General features: G+C 48.4%; 1 protein-coding gene across 3 annotated transcripts; it reads right to left on the bottom strand.

Annotated features, from left to right (window-relative positions):
* Window positions 1–1,068: 1,068 nt before the first annotated feature.
* On the bottom strand, window positions 1,069–18,121 carry CRAT (carnitine O-acetyltransferase). 3 transcript variants are annotated; one of them, XM_055792196.1, is made up of 15 exons: window positions 17,974–18,121; window positions 16,053–16,155; window positions 14,434–14,697; window positions 13,815–13,933; window positions 11,533–11,586; window positions 10,386–10,551; window positions 9,683–9,857; window positions 9,041–9,219; window positions 7,898–7,998; window positions 7,310–7,429; window positions 6,684–6,806; window positions 6,199–6,334; window positions 5,616–5,678; window positions 4,960–5,097; window positions 1,069–4,386 (listed from the first exon to the last, which is right to left on the bottom strand). In XM_055792196.1, exons 2-15 carry the CDS (start codon window positions 16,080–16,082, stop codon window positions 4,171–4,173), a joined length of 1,884 nt encoding a protein of 627 aa, XP_055648171.1. In that variant the 5' UTR covers window positions 16,083–16,155; window positions 17,974–18,121; the 3' UTR covers window positions 1,069–4,170. The 3 variants fall into 3 exon arrangements, with proteins under 3 accessions (XP_055648171.1, XP_055648176.1, XP_005234073.1); XM_055792201.1 differs by lacking the exon at window positions 16,053–16,155 and having other exon boundaries at window positions 17,974–18,092; XM_005234016.4 differs by lacking the exon at window positions 17,974–18,121 and having other exon boundaries at window positions 16,053–17,263.
* Between the last annotated feature and the right edge of the window lie 174 nt (window positions 18,122–18,295).

Genomic DNA, 18,295 nt, shown 5'->3' with positions numbered 1-18,295 from the left:
TTAAGTAGCTATGGGTAGTAAACTAATTGTTTTCAATTGTTACAGCAAGTATGTATTTTTTTTTTTAAGAACTGTTTAGTATTTGCATAACATGAGCAATCCTGTTAACATCTGAAGGACTCGAGCACTGGATCTGCTATGAAGGTGCATCAGTATAAAGAGGCACCTTGCAACTTTCACAAGGACACTTGATCTGACTTAGGACAAACAGCTCTATTAAAATGAGGCAGGACATCAGATAGGGCACGTGACATGGTCGTTACCGTATGTTTCAGTTTGAAAGCTGGCACTAATCACTTACGTCTTGCAAATCCATTTATTTTCTCTCTGTATCTCTCGTAAGTTAACTTGCAAAGCCAGAAGCGAGATCACAAATCTCTTCCCCAAGGACAAGGCTGAAAGAGTGGATTGTTTGAGGAGTGGCTAGCAGTTCCCTGGCCTCTCGGGCTGTACGACAGACTGCTGGAAAAACTGTATGTGGAAGCACCTATTGAGAACTAGAGCATGGGGAAGAGGTTTCACCTCCTCGTGGAGAGCAGTGTAGGGCAGAATGCTGTTCCACTTCATGTTGCCTTCAAACCCAATGTACCTACAGTAATTCTTAGGAGTAAGGGAGAGGAAGAAGAGCTCTTGTAAGACACTGTAATAAACTCTCCTCTGTCCTCTGTGAGTTGTTTGTAATCTGCATCTTCTGCCTACTTTTGCTGTACCTTTCCAGAAATCTTTGCAATACTCGATACGGTAGAAATTCCTTAGTGATCCCATGGATTTTCTTAATTAAATGGTGCTGTGCAGGAAAAAAATTTGAGCTCTGCCTTATTATCCTACACTTGTATAAAGTCTCTTGCCACTAGTTTTCTGAAATGGAGTATTTTCTTTGGAATATGTGGCTTTGCAAGCAGATGCTTTCTATTCCTCCCCTGTACTTGAAGGGGCTGGATAGAGATACTAAGACAATAAAAGGAAGGTGACAGAATGCTGTGATCCACTGTTCTTGCTGTCCCCACGCAAACATCTTCCCATAAGGGTAGTTATTTAACTTCTGCAGTGTCTAAGGACATTTAAGCCTTTTGTAGCACTTATCTGTTTATTGTCTTTCAGATTATTCAAAGAACGTTTCAAAACTTTGCATGACGTGGATTATACTACCAAAACAGTATTTAACACAGCTAACCAGCAAAGCATGCAACACTACCAAGCTGTGTCATAAATTGCACTCATACCCCAAGAGTTATCTGAATATTTTCAGTCTATGCATTTCTTAAATTATTTGTTCCAAATCAGTAGTTTTTCCAGAGCTTGAGTTTCTTGTACTTAATGTGCATTTTAAGACAATGGACATCTCTTCATAAAACAATCAGAAGCAGCGAGAACAATATTCAGTAAGTTGACACCAAAAAAATCAGGACAGTATGAATCAGAAGGACATCACATTTTAGAACGCGTACAATAAGATCAGACTTTTTAAAGGAAAAACCTCGTAATGACTTTTAGTGTCCTTTTAAGCACTTTAAAAATTGGCTTAATTAATCTGAATTCTAGCTCTGTATATCATTAAGGATGCATTAAGTGGTTTATGAATCTTGTATCTCTTTCAGCATGATAGCCTGCTTCTTGCAGCTGTACTCTGCTGAAGCTGGTGGGATATCCAGATTTAGATCCAGCATAGATCAATCCCATCTTCTGAGATACAGTCACAGCAGCACATATGTCTGCCTAATCATTAATAGGCACTTTCCTTTGAGAGCCTTCCCCTTTGAGGCAGAAGTAGAAAAGGGCCAATCTTGGATACTTAAGTGGCAATACCATAGCATCAGTGGTTGAAGGCATTGCAGATGGGGGGGAAAAATAACTCATCCCCATCATAGCAACAGAGGTTTATTCAGTACTGGGGGGAGGCTTACTTTGGCAAAAGGAGTATTTTTTCAATGTAAAAGGCCCCATAAACCCAGATGTTATTCCAGTGAGGCTTGGTCTTTTATGTAGTATTCACACAATCACTTACACTTTGATAATACTGAGTATCCTTGCGTGGTTTTCAGTCTAATTCATACAGAAGAGTCAACAGCAGGGACGCGTGCTTGCAGGTTTGTAGTGTTCCTGTTGGGTTTTTCTGAGGCTATCTCAATCCATTCAGGATTCTTCTAAAAGATCAACTAAATCCATGTAGATGATGTGAAAGTGGTGGTTCATACAATCACTGGCTGTGCAGGTGAGTTTCAGTTAAATTTTCCTTTTTAAGGTTTATTTAGGATAGAAGTTCTGAAATAATATCTTTTTAGGAAAAATGCAGTGGTGTTGGCTTCTTTCAAGAAGCAAATTAGAATGATTTTTTTTTTCTTTAAACAGGTTTAGTGCAAATTTCTTCCTATATGTTCACCAAGGCACTTTGATCAATGTCCCTTGCTGTTCTGTGATCACAGAAGTAGTGATTATGTTCAAATACTTTCCAGTTAACAAAACAGGCCATCAGATTCCCCATGCTTCTTGTTCATGGTGATGTCCCAGCAGCCATGTCTTGAAGGGTGTGCAATTTAAATATTACATTCCTGTTGCAGAAATAGCACTAGAATTCTTCATTACCATATGGTTTTACTAAACAAGAAGTATAGTCAGGAGTTTGGATTCTGGCATATTCATTGGAAGTGGCGCTTACAAAAATTCCTAGGCTGCAACTGTATGTTAATGTTTATATATAAATTTTTTACTGTCTCCAGTTTGTCAACTGAGCATGAAAACACTATAATGAGATTATTATCTCACAGAATAGAGCTGGCACAAATCTGAGTAACACTGCAGTAAGAAAAAGCTCTCAAGAGTGGCAGAAAAGGTGCTGCACTGTTGCTGTGGGAACAATGGCTGCCACAATGCACAAACATCTACAGTGCCCATGTGTTCTCAGCTTTCTTCCTGCTTTCCATGATTTTCTACCTTGTTGGAGCAGGGTGATGTGAAAAAGGGTGGTTCTACAGCTGCTTCTCCTTTGGCTCTTAACAGATTTGAACTGTGGACCAGAAATGGAAGTATGTTCTGGAGTTCCTGATAGGAAACATTCTCATTTGTCCATGACTTAAGCATAACACATCATGCACAAATAAGTTGTTTCTAAAAGCAAGGTATAAAACCACACTGGGTTAACATGTGTGTCCAGAAGGAGATTAGGTGTGTGGCCTTCTGGCTAGGGAACAGAAGGCCACAATCTCTTTCTTTTCCTCAGTTCCAAAGAAAGGTACAACGAAGCAAGTGTCCTGCTAAATGCATAGGCAATCCCTTCTCATGTCTGCAAATGGTAAGGTACAGAACTCCAAAGCTAGTAAAACCTGTGCGAGAGTTTTGTAGAAGCTTTGTAGGTAAAAAAGCTTTACGCTGAGCCTGAAGATCAAGGGCTAGGACCACAACAGCAAGCTTAACAAGAAGGCCAGAACAACAAAAGAAAAACCACCCTAGCTTGTAGTGAATTACATTCTGTTGTTAATAGGGTCAGTGCAACAGAAAGGAGATCCCAGCATCCTAAAACAAGGGGAAGGGAACATTCCTAGGCCTGTGAAGCATGTAACGGTCACAGTGCCTGGGAGAAATAGCGCAGTGCACTCTTGATGAGACTGGATCTGCTCTCGCTGAAGAACTCCCCTTGCCAAAGTTCAATGGCAAAGTTTTGCTGGAGCAGCCCAAAAATGATATTTTTTTTCCTTTTTTTTTTTTTCATCCCCCTAAGTCAAGTTTGAAAGATGCTGTGCTTTCTGGAAGACTAAATCAGTAAAAAGACTTGGTCTTACAGTAGTTCCATCATATAATATACATTCCCTGCTTTTCCTGGAGAACTACCTTCTTCACCAAATGGATTTATATACTAGTAAGGACTGTGCTTTCTGTATTCCTTTACAGTAAGTTCCATAAAAGTTGTATTTCGGTCCTCTTTGAGGACAGGAAGGTGCGCTTTGCTGGGAGAGGACCAGTCAGTTCTACTTTGGCTTAAGACAGTGTTTCTTCTCGCCACAGAGTCTTAGTATCTGTGGATGACTATCCTGTAACCTCTTGCTGAAAACAAATGGTAGATGCCTTCCTAGGTTCCAGGGCAAGCTGTCCCCTCAGTCGTTTTCTGAGGAACTGGGAATTTCAGTGCATGAGGGATAGCCCCTTTACTTGAGGGTTTTGCATCATGTTTGCCTCTTAAAGTTTGGATTTGGGAGTGGACTGGAGCAAGATTCTCATGTCTAGCAGTGCTTTCTCAAGGTAATGTGCCATTTGGGCTGCATTTGTGTCAGCACAGCTGTTGAATGCTGAAATTGCAAAGTTGATATGTTCATCCATAGGGTTGTAACAGATTCCATAGCCATCTGGAACCACGGGACCAAAACACATCACACAGTCTGTCTTTGCTGGGACCTGTGGAGACAATGTGATTAAAAACTTCTTAACCAGTCAGAGAGAAACGTAGCCATCAAATGCTAACAGCTCTGTCAACAGTAGAAGAAACTGCCATCTCGTTAAATGCTCTAGAAGAGGGCCTTTTTGGTCAGACCCACCTACCACCACAGGCATGCTGGATTCTACCATTGAGGAGCAACGTGTTTTCCTATGCACTTGCAAAGGAGCGCCTCCTCCCAAGGTAAGCTCGTAGTAAGTCACAAGCAGCACTGTATCAGTAAGGACGGGAGCATGGCAGATGAGCATCAATCTGTTCTGGCAGCTAACTTCAATTGATCTCACTTGCGTTTAGGTACCAAACGCTTTTGGTGACCTTGGCTTTGGTTATGCTAGTTTCTTCACAGGATTGAGTGGGACTGTGGCAGCTGTAAGATCAGATCTGCAGCTTTATGGGATTGGTAGCAGGCTTAAAAATTTCTGGCCCCAAATGAAGATTAGTTTCTAACAGAAAGGAATGAAGGAGACATGTGGAGAAAAAAGGCAATGAAAAGAAACAGAGAAGGCTTCTGTCTTTGCTCAGACAAGTCCTACCTGGCTGGTTGAGAGATTGAAGTGCATTGCGACAGCATACGCTGTGTCCATGAACAGTTCAGGCATGCTCACTAGGTCCTCAATAGCTTGAAGCTTCAAGCCTAAGAGGTGGCGGTCTATTGCATTGCCCCTTATTGCCTGGAAGGAAGGAAGACTAGGTGAAAGCCTGTCTAGTAGACAGGTGAGCAAAACTGTCCACTTCTTTGGGTTAAGGAAAAGAACACTTCTAAAAATCTCTAAACATTTAAAGTTAGGAGGAACCCAGATCTTTGGCTTTAGGACCAACAGTCTTGTTTGTAAGGACTGTGAAATTAAACACACCAGTGGAACCAACCTTCTGGTTCCTGCCTGTGGGCTCCCTCTGGTTTAAGGGGTCCTCATGCAACTTTGGCATTTATCAGCAACAATGACAGCAGGAACTGAATCTACTCTCATGTTTGATTCCCTCCTTGACGTCAGCCACAAGGGACACTTAAACTGCTAAGCAGAGAGAAAGGATTCAGTCCGTGGCCTTGGGCACCGTCAGTTAGACCTACGCAGCGGCACAAACAGCCACATCACTGTGTCAGCAGAGAAGGCTCTTAAGGTCTCGTCTTTCATCAAAACCCTCATTTGCTAGGTAAAACCCCAAGTCTGGCTACAGAGAGGACACTCACCATATCAGTGTATTCCCTATGGGCCTGGGCAGCTCTCCTCAGCAAGTCTGCTTTCTCCTGGTCCTGAGAACACACAGATCTCTCTGTAAGTTTTTCTGCAGAATGGAAAACCTCATTTTGGCTGTTCCTCTAGGATGAAAGGCATTTCTGCCTTGTGTGTCCATGCTAGACTAATTTTTAGACATATTGGATTGAATTTTTAAATCATGTTTGGCTGCATTACTTCATTCAGAATGGAGTTCTCCACCCATCAGTAGCAGAACTTATAGTAGCTAGACAGACTTTTAGAAGGGACATACTTGGTTTTGGTGGGATTAGAAATGTCCACGTTGTTTCTCAGGCCAACACATGTGAAAGGAAAGCCAAATGAAACCCAAGCTGTGTAAGTATAGACTCCAAGCTACGATTTAGCCCAACTTCACATCGGGTGCAGTTCTACTCAGCTGAAACCAGCTGACACAGCATTAGCCAAACAAGCAGCTTTTCCTCCTCTCTCTCCCTCTCTCTCTCTCTCTGTTTTTTTTGTTTGGTTGGTTGGTTTTTTGAGTGGAGTCCTCTTACTCTACTTCTTCAAGGTCCTCACCGATTTGTCAGGGCTGTCCATTGACTGCACAAACTTAAGAGATTGTACAGAAGTGGAGCGGATGGTGTCTGTGCGGCCCAGGCGGAACATCCTTAGCGATGCACTCTCGTATGTGGCACAGGCATGGCCGTACATCCTGGAAGAGGGAGAAGAAAGTCACAGAAGTGAGTTTGCCTGGGGAGAAGCAGCCCCTTGTGAAGTGGAACATTTGGGGAAGGAGGAGACTTTATGTGAGTGGGTCCAATTGACAGCTGACCTCTGATACCTCCTTACTAGGACTGTACACACACAGAGGGGTAAATCTCACCTGCTGCTTGGCAGTTGCCACAAGTGAGATCTGCTGTTTGGGCCCAGTGCATGGGGGAAATGTGTGATCGGAAAGCAGGCTGCAGCAGCCTGTGAGGCACTTGTCTGTGCCACCTTTCTCAAGCTTACGTATCTCAGCCTGACAGTGAAGAGGCTGAGGAGCTACCTGTTGGTCTTACCTGTAATATGCTAGCTGCAAGGCCAGCTGGATAAAAGCATCAGGACTTATATTCTCTGACTTGGGGAAGGCTTTCCCAAATTGATGAAAGACCATGACTTTGACATCCAGGTCTTCGACCATTCTGCAAGGAAAAAAAGAGGTAAGTGTTCCTTTGCCTGTTCTTGCAACAAAGGTATAGATTTGCTTTCACAAGGCTCTGCGGGAACAGGCTATCTGGATCTGACCTACGTAGGACAGAATGCTCCATCGACATGCATCTGTCTGGGCAGCACCACACAGATGAGCTTTTTTTGGCCACTGCTGAAAATCTTCACCAGGTGAGATGGGCGGGCGTGTGTGTGTTTCTGCTCCAGTATCCCAAGTTAGATCCAGTCAAGCCTTGCTCTTTCTCAGTAAATGGGATGGATCGGTAACTACCCCTTCCTAGCACCTCTAACTTTGCCCCTGGCAGGTGGCTTTAGTGTGCTTTTCAGCTAGGTTCAGTGCTGTTGACCCAAGAAGTCACTGGGAAAATTCCCTGGCTGCCGTGGGGGAAGCCTCATTTAAACCACTGACACGTTCCAGAGGGGGATGTTAATTACTCCCTCAGCCACGAACCAGACCTCTCCACTGCTTCACACTTACATGTTGAGGTTCTGCTTTGCCTTCTCTATGTCATTCTTGATTTCTGGAGTGATGTTAAACCGCAGCTTTTTAGGCATTGGCAAAGGACTCATGGGCGATCGTACCAGCTCAGGTTTCTTCCTGCACAGAGAAACTGTTATGTTTAACCAGACCTTTAACTTGAGGCTCAGTTAAGCACACCAGAACCCAGGTAGACATGCACAGGAGATCTTCCCCAGCACCTTGTGACACTAGTCACAGGCTGAAAAATTCTTCGCAATACTATTACAGTATTTTTTTGAAGGATATGAATGAAATTACATCTGTGCCTTCCGCCCAGAAGAAACACCTCTCCCCAGGGGAAGGCCTGTTAGTTCTGAACAGTGCAATTCCCTGAGAATGGAAGCAGCAGCAAAACTTGTTCAGAGTAGCTTGGCCACTTGATTCTTATCACAAATACAAGAACTGCAATACCTAATTAACACCCCGCTACCATTCCTCCAGAACAGATTCCTAGCGGGTGAACTGTGAAGTGGCATGATCTTGGGGAGCAGGTGGTTTAAAACCCACCTTCCAATGCTGAGGAAAAGTAGAGGAGGCAGGACTCACGTGTACTCCACGATGTGATCCAGAAGAGCAACAATGGGTGGACCTTCGGAGGGAGCGTGCTCATACACAAGACCACAGGAGCCATCTTCAGCAATGATGAACTATGAAGGAAGCACAAGAGGACAGCATTGAAGACAGACATGCAGTGTGTGAAGCAGGAGCTATCCAGAGAGATCTTAGTACCTCACTGCTCTGTTTCAGAATGGACAGCAATCCTATCCTTGCACACTAGAAAGGTAACCCAAAGGTCTTGTTTAGCAGAACAGTAAGAGAAGCCTTTCAGCAGGCCTAGAAGATCTGATGGCATCGTTACAGTTCTGCAAAACTAGCTGGGTGAGAGTGTGCCTGATGGATATATCTGCGTGCTCAGTGTCCTGGCAATACAGAATGGTTCAGTGGTTTCGATTTACTTAGATGCACACATAATACAGGAATAATATCGCCATGTGCTGGCTTACCATTACTTTTCAGTTAGCTGGAGCATCTAAGCTTTATCCCATCGATGAAGTGTTCCAAATAGGAACAAAATAGCTGAAAACATTATGAAGAGCTCAGCAGATGTGAGAATAATCTTTTAAAGCATGACTGCTACTATCCACAAGCCATATACCAACTAATGAAGGAGAAGCTTGAATAGCAGCTGCTGTTGAAGGCTCTTGACAAGATCGGAGGAGAGATCTGAGGGATGCCATGGGATGGCAGCTTTTGTTTCAAAAAAACAAAACTAAAAGCCATTGGGCAGCTTCTGGCAGAAAAGGGAAAAGTGACAAGCCTAGAGGAGAGATACAAGGAACAGACCTCCCTGCATCTGGGCTGCCTCCAAGCAGATGAGACATTGTTCACCGCAGGCAGAAAATTGATTTACAAGAAACACAAAGAACTGCTACACTGAGTAAGTATGGGCAGAGACAGTAAAACAAAAGTCCTTGAGGCAGGAATGAGTGCTTGTGGTGACTGCAAGGGAAACCATAGGGTGTCATACTGCCAGCCACCACACCTCGTCTCCCCTACTTCTCCACCCTCTTGATACAAGGAAAACATTCCTGCAAAAGGTTTTTGGGATTACTTGGACCTTTGCAGCGTCAGGAAAAAGCACCTCCTCCAGACCCATGTCTTCAGCATCTGTAAAGCATCAGCACTTACTTGAAGGGTTTTGTCGAACCATCGGTTCCCACTGTTCCAGCGACTGCCCCCGCCATGCAGCATCTGAGCAGCCACACGGCTCTTGTAGATGTCATCAGACACCCGTGGCATAGGTGCATCAAGGCAGACAGTGCAAATGCTCTTCTCAATCGCACGCACAGATTCCTTGTTGGTCTTATCTGGGAGAGAAATGAACAACAAATAAGGAAGGGGAGTTGGAAAACTTCCATTTAAATTGGAGGGAGACCAAAATTTGAAAAAGCAGGTTTGAAGGACCCAGTGTTGGATTCCCATTGTACCTCAATGCAATAGTAGTCATTTAGGGGTATATAGTTAGCTACAGTTTTGTTAACTGGGTTGCTACAGATGTGAGCATGCTGCATTCACCCTCCTTTTTTTCACGTTTCCTACATCCCACCCATCTGTAAAGCAACAAACAAACTCTAAGATTTCAAAATCTAACAAAAGTTTCAGACTTGACCTGTGTACCTTCCAAAACAAAAATGACTATGCTATGCAATGAAGTCAAGTTGATTCTTGGAGGTATCTGTCCAGAACGAGCTTCCAAAGCACTGAGCAGAGCACAGCAGTGATGGTGGTGGTGATGTCTGTTAGGACTTGCATGTTAGGGGCTCTACAGACCTTTCAGAAGGTTGTTGTAGGCTTTTGCCCAGCTGTTTCGGTGGTTGGTAGTGAGGATCCCAATAGGTTCTTTGTTTGTTTGGAGGGAGGTGTTCCATATCTTCTCCAGCTGAATGAAGAGCTGGTCAGTGGTAAGGGGACTTCCGTCACTGTTGTAAACATCCAGCTCAAAGAACTGAAGGTGAGAAGAATGGACAAGGACAGAGGCAACATGAGAGGAGATCTTTCTTGTCCAGTCCCAGAAACAGGGAACAGCCACTTTGAGAAGGTACGACCTGACCTGAGAGCTTGGCTTGTAAGCAGAGCTTTGAAGGACACTCAGAACTGAAACACCAAAGCCCAGCTTCCCTTGCAGACCATAAATACAGTCTAGGTTTGAAGCTCAGAAGCCACAGTAGCACAGGCCAAACACACGAGGAATTCCTGTTTCTGAGGCTCAGCTATGGTGGTAGGGCTTTGAGAGACAGGAATTGTGGTGACAAGAAACAGAGGAAGAGAGCATTTTTCTGCCTCGTGGTCTGTTGCTCACACAGTCCCAGCTGTTGGCCAGCTAAAGCCAAAGTGGGTAAAAGGAGTAGGAACAAATCGCTGGTAAGGCAAGCCTTGTGGGCAGAGCTTTGTTGTTCCCTTTCCTCTGGACCGCAGCTAGCTGAAAGGGACTCCTACATCTAAACAAACCTCGAAAGCTCAGCAGCTGCCATACCTGGAAGTTGTGAACCACTGTGATGTGTCTGGATTGCTTTTTGCCTTTGGCATAGTTGACAATGGAGTCCCGCTTGGGCCCAGGAATGCGGCAGGATGAGAGGATCTGGTAGTACTGGTTCATGCAGAGGGGCTTCCCACCCAGGTACTCCACTGGAAGGGTCTCACTGAAGACACAGCAAGGTAAAGGAGGAAGGGGGAGAGAAAACAGATGAGTGGGAAGGCCTGCACTCCCCACACAATGGGCACAGGCTCAGCCATGCAGCTGCTGTCACTCACTGCAGCAAGATCTAAATGCGTTGGTGCTGGCAGTATAAAAAAGGGGCTGTCCTTCCCCATTCCTGCCAGCTTTCATAGTTGGGGCTACAAAAAGTCTGTTTGCTGGCCTTTCGTTTGGGAAGGGGGAAGAACACTATTCCCTTTGTAACACCAGAGAGCCAGATCTCTGGAGCTACACTGCACAGCCGCAGAGAAGACTCCAGGGCACAACATACTGGGAGATGTATTTCCTGTGAAATGGCAGAAAGAGGCTTTGGCTATAATTTTTGAGAGGTGAGTGATGTGTTAATGACTCATGAACTAGACTGGGACATGATCAATCATTTGACCAGTCATATTCCAACCATCCTTCTCGGGGCTGGCTCTGAGCCTTGTCTGAATTTGGGTGTAAAGGTGTGATGTTGGTAAACATATTTTTGGAACATAAATAAGGCATGTTCAGCTGAGGTTTGCTGGTGATCACAAGAAAAAAAGAGTAGGGAGGAACAAGTTTCTCTAGAGCTCATCCCATCCAGCTGGGAGATGAAAAATACCAGAAACCCAAAATGAAAAGAGAGAAATTCCTGCTGCCTGAACTGTAACTGTTCTGTGGGCAAACAAAAGTACGTAGGACTGTCAGTCAGGCTCACTCCCTCTAAGCATGTACACATGTCAAATGAAAGTATTAAGGTAAACAAAGAACATGAAGAAAGACAAGTAAGCAGTGGTGGTAATTTTGGCAGTGAGCAGTGATGTTGATTACAATATCTCTTTTCAAATACGTGCTGTCTTTTCTTGCCTTTCTATTTGGAAGGGAGATTTATTGACTAGGCTCAGCCTTTCTATGACAGTGAGGAACACATGAGCAGTCAGGAGGGTCACTAACTCACTTGTCAATCATGGTCTTGAAATCCAGGATGCCCTCAATCAGCTTGGCAGCAAACCTGGAAGAGTATCAAATGGAACAAGTTGAGAGTCAAACACAGAACATCTGGAATTGAGAAACTAGCTGAGGGCTAGCCGAGCTTCCCTCTGCTCCTTAGAAAGTTCAGTCTTTCTGCCAAGCCCCTACTGTGCCCATCTCTGGTTAGCTGATACAGCCACTCTGGGGTTGTCACTTAAGATTGCTGGACAGTACTACCACGTAGCACTTTCCTTTTTAAAAAATGTATCTTACTATATAACCAAGGAACTCTAGACAACTTTCAAGAAAGCAGGGTTCAGTCCAGATGCATAAATGACCTAACAGCAGCATTTTTTACAGACGGGTTTGGTTTTACCACATCCTAGCTCTGAGTCTTAGCACTAAAACAGCACCAAGAACAGGGGATTTCTGCCCTTCTGTGGCCAGAGGCCACCTCTGAGTTTCAAGCCAAGGTACAGCTGTATCTCCCTGCATCCAAGACTCACCACTGCTTAGTTCCTACCTGGTAAATATTCTGCTGCTAATGCAACTCTTGGGAACATTCCTCTAGCATCGAGGGATCTGAGGCAAACGCAGACACGCTAAGTGCTGATGCCAAGGTGTTGTGTTCACAGGGATCAACATAAACACAGCCAATGCCAAATCCCAGCAGCGAGGGAGGCTGTGACAAGCCACATCAAACTGCTTAGCTGGGAGTGACAGGCTGGCCTACTCTGACCTGGGAGCTCCCACCCATGCGTGGGAGGAAGGAGGCAGGAGGTCACTGTGACAAGAGTTGCAGTCAGCTGAGCTTCAAAGGCTTTATAGTGCTGTGAGCATTTGGCATTTGCAGGCAGTGTCATCTGGATTTGCTCAGCCTACCCATCCCTAGTAAAGATCAAAGGACATAACTCCAAGAACCTACGGGCTGTTAAACAAATGAGACATCCTGCAAAGTAGGTTTCAATGAAAATTTCCCAGCCATATTGCAAAACCTGAGAAAGTAAAACAGCTAGGGAACAACAGTGAGAGAGCCTATGTTCCCTTCCAGAGAGCAAACAGCCTGGGAGTGGAGTTAGGGCTTCAGGGGGAAGACGGTGGAGAGGTTAGTTGACTTGTTTTCAGCCAGCAGCATTGGCCAGATTAAGTAATGGAGAACCCTACTTTTAAACCCTGCCTTCTGGTTTCTGAAGCTTTAGTCTCAAGCCATGCTGCCAGACTTCTTTCTGCAGCCACAAACTATGCAAACACACATTTAGATTGCATTTAACATGGAAGTCCAGATTCTTATGCAGCTGCTCAGTTCCACTGCTCAGGGCACCGGTAGTGCTCCAGATCCCATCTTCTATTTGGGTAACTTGAGAGTGAATGATATGAGCGACTGCTTTCAAAGATGTTGATCTAGTCTTGCACTGTCCCTGTAAAGCTCTGCTCAGGTGTATCCGAGGGACTGGAAGGGAGGATTTGTTCTCAGCCTTACTGCTCCCCTGGCTGGTACTTCTGAACTACCAGAGCAGCAATGACTGGTAACTGTGGCAAAGGTAACTGTATAAAGGTCAATGCTAAAGTTCTGCAGGTGGGTTTAACACACTCTTATTGGTGGTTAAAAATTAAAGGGAGACCACAAGGAAGAGAGGATGTAGCAGGGTTTGATTGCAAGGAAAAGCTCAGAGTGGTGAGGCTGGTCACTGTTAAGTTTCCCAAACGATAAATCACAAGTGAAATGACACAACAGGGGACAGTCCCCTGCGGGAACAGACTGAATGAGAGTCCTGCAGCAGGTTCCCCCATCCCTACAAACCAGCAGACTCCAGAGGCCAATTCCTGGTTAGTCTCCCTGACGTGCCTGGGCTACTTTTTACGCCTCCTTTAACTGCACACACAATCTTAGCACCTCTTAGTCTTCAGTGTGTCAGATATATTCTCATAATGCCTCCAGCCAGTGATCTGGCCATCTTGCAATGAAGATCTGTGCTACAGTAAAGACAGAAACATAGGGTTTTAGTCCCTGTTTAGTACTTGAACCACTGGACGCTTCAGTTTTCACCCCTGATGACATATTTAGTCTGGTGTAACCAGAGTTTCCTTAAAGCCTGGCAGCCTTTCCTTATCTGTACAGCCCTCTTGCACAGCACAGGCAGTTATCAGACTTGGGGACCACATGATAATTACTCTCTTTCTCAATCAGCCTAAACACCCTCTTCCCTGTACCAGCAGAGATAGTGCGTCCCATCTGAAACCTAGGGGAATGTAGGAAAAGGACTTTACCTGAGCTGACCTTGTCGATCCAGAAAATCCTGCTTAGGTAAGACCACACCGGGGCTGGAGTGGACCACAACTGGCAGGCGATACTCCAGGTAAGCTGTCTTCAGCCACCAGTCTGAGAGCTGGGATGGAGAAAGGCAACATGCAGGCATGGCATCTGCTGCTGTTTGACCCATGCCTGGCTGAACAGTCTCGGCATCCTGTCCCCAGTTCTGCCCCACACTTTGCAAACAAACTGTTTGGGTCATATGCTTTGCATGTGGAAGGGTAGAGGGGGATTTGAGCAAGGTAGAGGGGGATTTGAGCAAGGTAGGGGGGGGCTCTTGGTGCAGGGCTCGAGCAGAGTGTTTCCTTCAAGTTCTTGGGCCAGCTGTGTGATGCCAACAGGTTAGAGGCTTCAGCAGCCACATACAGGGTTAGTGACTCCCTATTCTGCCATAAATCTCTCTGCTCACCCAAGTCCTGGTGAGGAGCTTGCACAGCTTGGGGAGGTCAGCAGCAGACTGGTCGTGAAGGTGATGCTATGAAAACACAGGTGCCAGTGGATGCAGCCAGGACACCAGCAAGGTGTGCATCAGACCACCCTCCCTAACCAGAGCCTGCGGCCAGAGTCCCAACCTACCCAGTTCTCTGTTTTCTTGGCTCTTCTCTCCAGGCCTTTCTGCAGCCTCTCCCCAACGCCTCCTGGCTTGCAGAATTCAGCCACCAGCTCCTGTGTGTGGTTCAGCTCCTCCTCGCTGATGATGGGCTGCAGAGCCAGCAGGTAGCGGTCCAGCGTTTGCTGGAGTGGTGGCACGGGGAGATGGGGCAACGCTTCCTGATGAAGTTGGAATCTGCCTGGGATCTTGCCTAAAGCTGTCGGCTTCAGCAGGCCGTAGGGCCTGGCCTGCAAGGCACAGAGCAAAGGTCGAGACAAGGCTTTCCCCCGATATGCACAAGGCAGCAAACAACCTGGATCTGGGAGTCCCTACCCCAGCCTCTCTGAGGACACGCAGAGGTCTCAGCATGGGAGCAGAGCACACAAAGCACAAACCAAAGGGCAGTCTACTAACTGCATGCTAGAGATGGTTGTAGGACATCCAGAAAAGTTGAAAAAGAGAAACTTGATCTCCCAAGATACTGATTTTCAGGTCACCAGAGGAAATGCTGCCAGGATAATGACACATCTCCCACTCTCTGGGCACCTTCCAGCTGAGAGTCTCCACACACGTAGCAAAGTCAGACCCTTCCATCCCATGGTAAGTGGGAAGAAAGAGTATTTCTTTCATGACTTACATCTTACGTACTGTCAGAAACTGTTTCATTACTTCTTACAACAGCATAAGGCTAGAATGTTAAGCAGAGCCCTTGTGCCATCTGGGCTTTGAGGAGGCAGAATTTAGTTAAGTTTGGGGCAGGGTTAAAGTGCCTCTTCTCTGACTGACTGGCCAGGGATCGTACATCACCAGTGATGGTCACGGAAGGACCGGCTGTGATATGAGGCCTTGGGGCAACTCTCCTTTGTGCTGATGAACTTTCCAGTTACTGGAGGATCCAGCTATTACTAAGAGAACCTCTACCCAGTAGTACCAGTATGGGACTGGCCAAACTACAGGAGCCTTTGGAAACAGGGAAAGCTGTTCAGGAAATTGTGGGTGATGCCAACAGGCTCCTGGGATCCCATGGTGTCACGTGAGAGTGAAAGCCTTAGAAACGAAATGGATCAAACCCAGAAGATAACCAGGAAAAGAACTCTGCAGTTTCCCCCCAAACGAATAACAACATCCTCTTGGGTGAACAGGGTTGGACATCCTCCAGCTTGAAAACGTTTAAATTGTACTCTACAGGTTTTCAGTTCCCTCTGCTCCTCCCCCTCTATTGGAGCTGCTGAATCAGACACTTCCCTGCAGGACTCTGGACTTCGCATCAACCGAGTACTGAGGATACAAAGCCAGTGAGAACATTCCCTTTGATTTCCAAGGCAGTGAGAAAATATCTGTCGCCCCCACCTCCTCCCAGCAGTTAAGCACAGAGAAGAAGAAAGCGTGAGCTAAATCTGCAAGGTGACAAAGCCTCTGTGTGGTACTGAGCCCCCAGACAAAACGCCCTATGCTCTTTGTAGGACACAGCAAGAACTATGAGATCGAGGTTTGGAGAAGGAATGTTAAAAACAAGAGAAGGGGGAATTACTGAAGCATGAAAGAAGAGTGGATCTGGGAAGAAGTGAAGGGTGTTAATCATGGCCATGTGGGCGTACCGTACCTTCTCTCCTTGCTTCTGCTTCCTATCCATGGCTGGTAGGACAGAAAAGATCGTAAACCTCTCCCCTGGCCTGTCTCGGTTTCCTCTTCCACCTGACAATGTGCTGCCCATGCAGGGCGTCACCTCGTTAGCAAACTGTCCTCTGATCGGAGGGCTCAGGGCCAGACACAGTTCCGGGAGAGGATGGGGGTAATCAGCCCATCAGGTCGCCTCAGCTGCCACCATGGCACCTCTCTGGGAAGCCCTCCCACAGCCACTGACCATCAGCCCTGCATTGCCCAGTCGCTGCTTGCTGATCAATACTGGGCGGGCAGAGTCCTTCTCTGATCAATAGCTCTGGGCCTCTAACCATGGCAGAAGTGAAAGTGCTGGGGACAGCATTCCCTCAGCCCTCACCTGGCCCATGAAACTATGGCAGCCATTGTGACAGGAGCCTGAACATCAGGCAGGAGAGATGCCAGTTTATGTCCTCGAAGCAGGTGGCAGCAGGGGCTGTCACTGGATGGGACAAGCTGCAGGGAGCATTTGTGTGGGGTGATGGGCAATTTAGTTCCTTTGCTCAGGCAAAGGTGGTCAGAGTGTTGGAGGAGGACAGCTCTCCAGCAGGAACTGGGCAGTGACCCAGCATCACTGTAGGTGACGTAGGATTAGTTGGAGATGGGAGCAAATTCAGTTCGGCGCTACAGGCCCTCATGCCCCACACACATGTGGTCGTTATTGCAAGCTGAGACTTTGGGGAGCTTTGGGTTGTCAACCCTCAAAAAAAAATCAACCGGTATCTCCAAAGCAAAGCAACAACAGAAGTGCGCAGTCACAAGGAGTATCGCCCCCTCCTTCGCGTCTGTCTATTGCCTGAGGGGCAGACAGGCGCAGCCTTCTGCGTAGCTGAGATCAAGAATGATGACTCCCAAAAGCGGTTTCAGATTTTCCCTGAGGTAACGGTGCAAATCCCAAACCCAATTAACTGAAAACAGCGCACGCTAAAACGTGGAGCACGTTTGTGTCTTTGCTCTGGTGCCCTCTGCTCGTCTGGTCTGAGGCCAAAGGCGCGGCGGCGGCGCTGCCAGCGCGGACACAGCCCGCCGGCCCCGCGGGACACGGCCGCCCTCCAGCGCCGCCGACCTTCCCCGGGGCCGGCCAAGCGCGTGGGAAGCCCGGCGGGCCCGGGGCTGGGCCAGGCGCCTCAGAGCGGCGTCTGCCTCCCAGCCGGCCGCAGCCGTGTGCAGGCGGCGGCGGTTTGTCTTTCCCTCGTCCTTTTGTTTTCAAAGGGGACGCTGGAGACCCTCGGCGCCTCTCGGAGCGGACCCCCCCCTCCCCCGCTTGGCCCCCGGGCCCCTGCGATGGACGCGGGGCGGGCCGCGGCCCCCCTCAGCCCGGCACGGCGGCTGCCGAGGCCGCCCCCCGCCGCTCTGCGCCCGCCTCCTCGCCGGGGCCCAGCCCTGGGCTCCCGCGGAGGCGCCCGGCGGGAGGCCTAGGCAGCGTCCCCCGGCCCCCGCCGCCCCTCGAGGCTCCGTGCCGGTGGCCGGGCCCCTCGCCCCCCTCGCAGCGAGACCCTGGGCCGCCGGCCCGCGCCACCTCCCCTGCCCTTGCCCAACGCCCCCAGGCGGGCCGGGGCGGCCGGCGGAGCCCGCGCCAGGACCGGCGGGACCGTGGCCCAGCTCCGGGCCCAGGCCGCTGCCACCCGCCGGCGGCTCCTGCCCGTTATCGCGGCTCGGGGCAGGCCCGGCGCTGTGTGCCGCCTGCTCGGCACCGGGACGCCCCCGGCCGCCGCAGCCCCTTCCCTCCCCGGCCACCATGGCCCCTCCCGCGGGCGGCGCGGCCCGGCCGCCATCTCACGGCCCCCCCCCGCGCCCCGTCCCGGGCCGGCTGGAGCCCCCCACCCCCGCTCGATATCCTCGGGCGGAGCGCGGCTGGCACTTACCACAGCCCTCGCCACGAAGGCTAGCATGGCTCCGCACCTGCCCGCGGCCCCGGCCGCCGCCCGCCGCAAGGACACCGGCGACACCGGCCACACCGGCCGCCGCCCCGCTCGGCCGCCAGGGGGCGGAGCCCCCACGCCACCGCCTTGAAGCGGGGCGAAGCCCGCGCCGCCATCTTGGGGAAGGGCAGGGAGGGAGTGCTGCGGCCGCTGTCGGAGTGGGGATGCAGCTCCTCTCTTAGCTGCCTTCTCTAAGGGGCGGTGAGAGGAGTCCTGATCGCCGAGGCGCGCCTCCTCTCCCCTCCACGCACACCCGCTCCTCGCG

Source organism: Falco peregrinus, chromosome 1 (genome assembly GCF_023634155.1).
Source record: "Falco peregrinus isolate bFalPer1 chromosome 1, bFalPer1.pri, whole genome shotgun sequence".
Lineage (NCBI taxonomy): Eukaryota > Metazoa > Chordata > Aves > Falconiformes > Falconidae > Falco > Falco peregrinus.
Note: the sequence above shows the minus strand (reverse complement) of the source record. Positions and strands in the feature narration are given on the sequence as shown.

Coding starts and splice junctions, on each gene's coding strand:
- CRAT (XM_005234016.4), bottom strand. CDS start 16,163: ATGGGCAGCACATTGTCAGGTGGAAGAGGAAACCGAGACAGGCCAGGG. Junction 9,220..9,682: donor CTACAACAACCTTCTGAAAG/GTCTGTAGAGCC, acceptor TTTCTCTCCCAG/ATAAGACCAACAAGGAATCT. Junction 6,807..7,309: donor GCAAAGCAGAACCTCAACAT/GTAAGTGTGAAG, acceptor TTTTCCTTGCAG/AATGGTCGAAGACCTGGATG.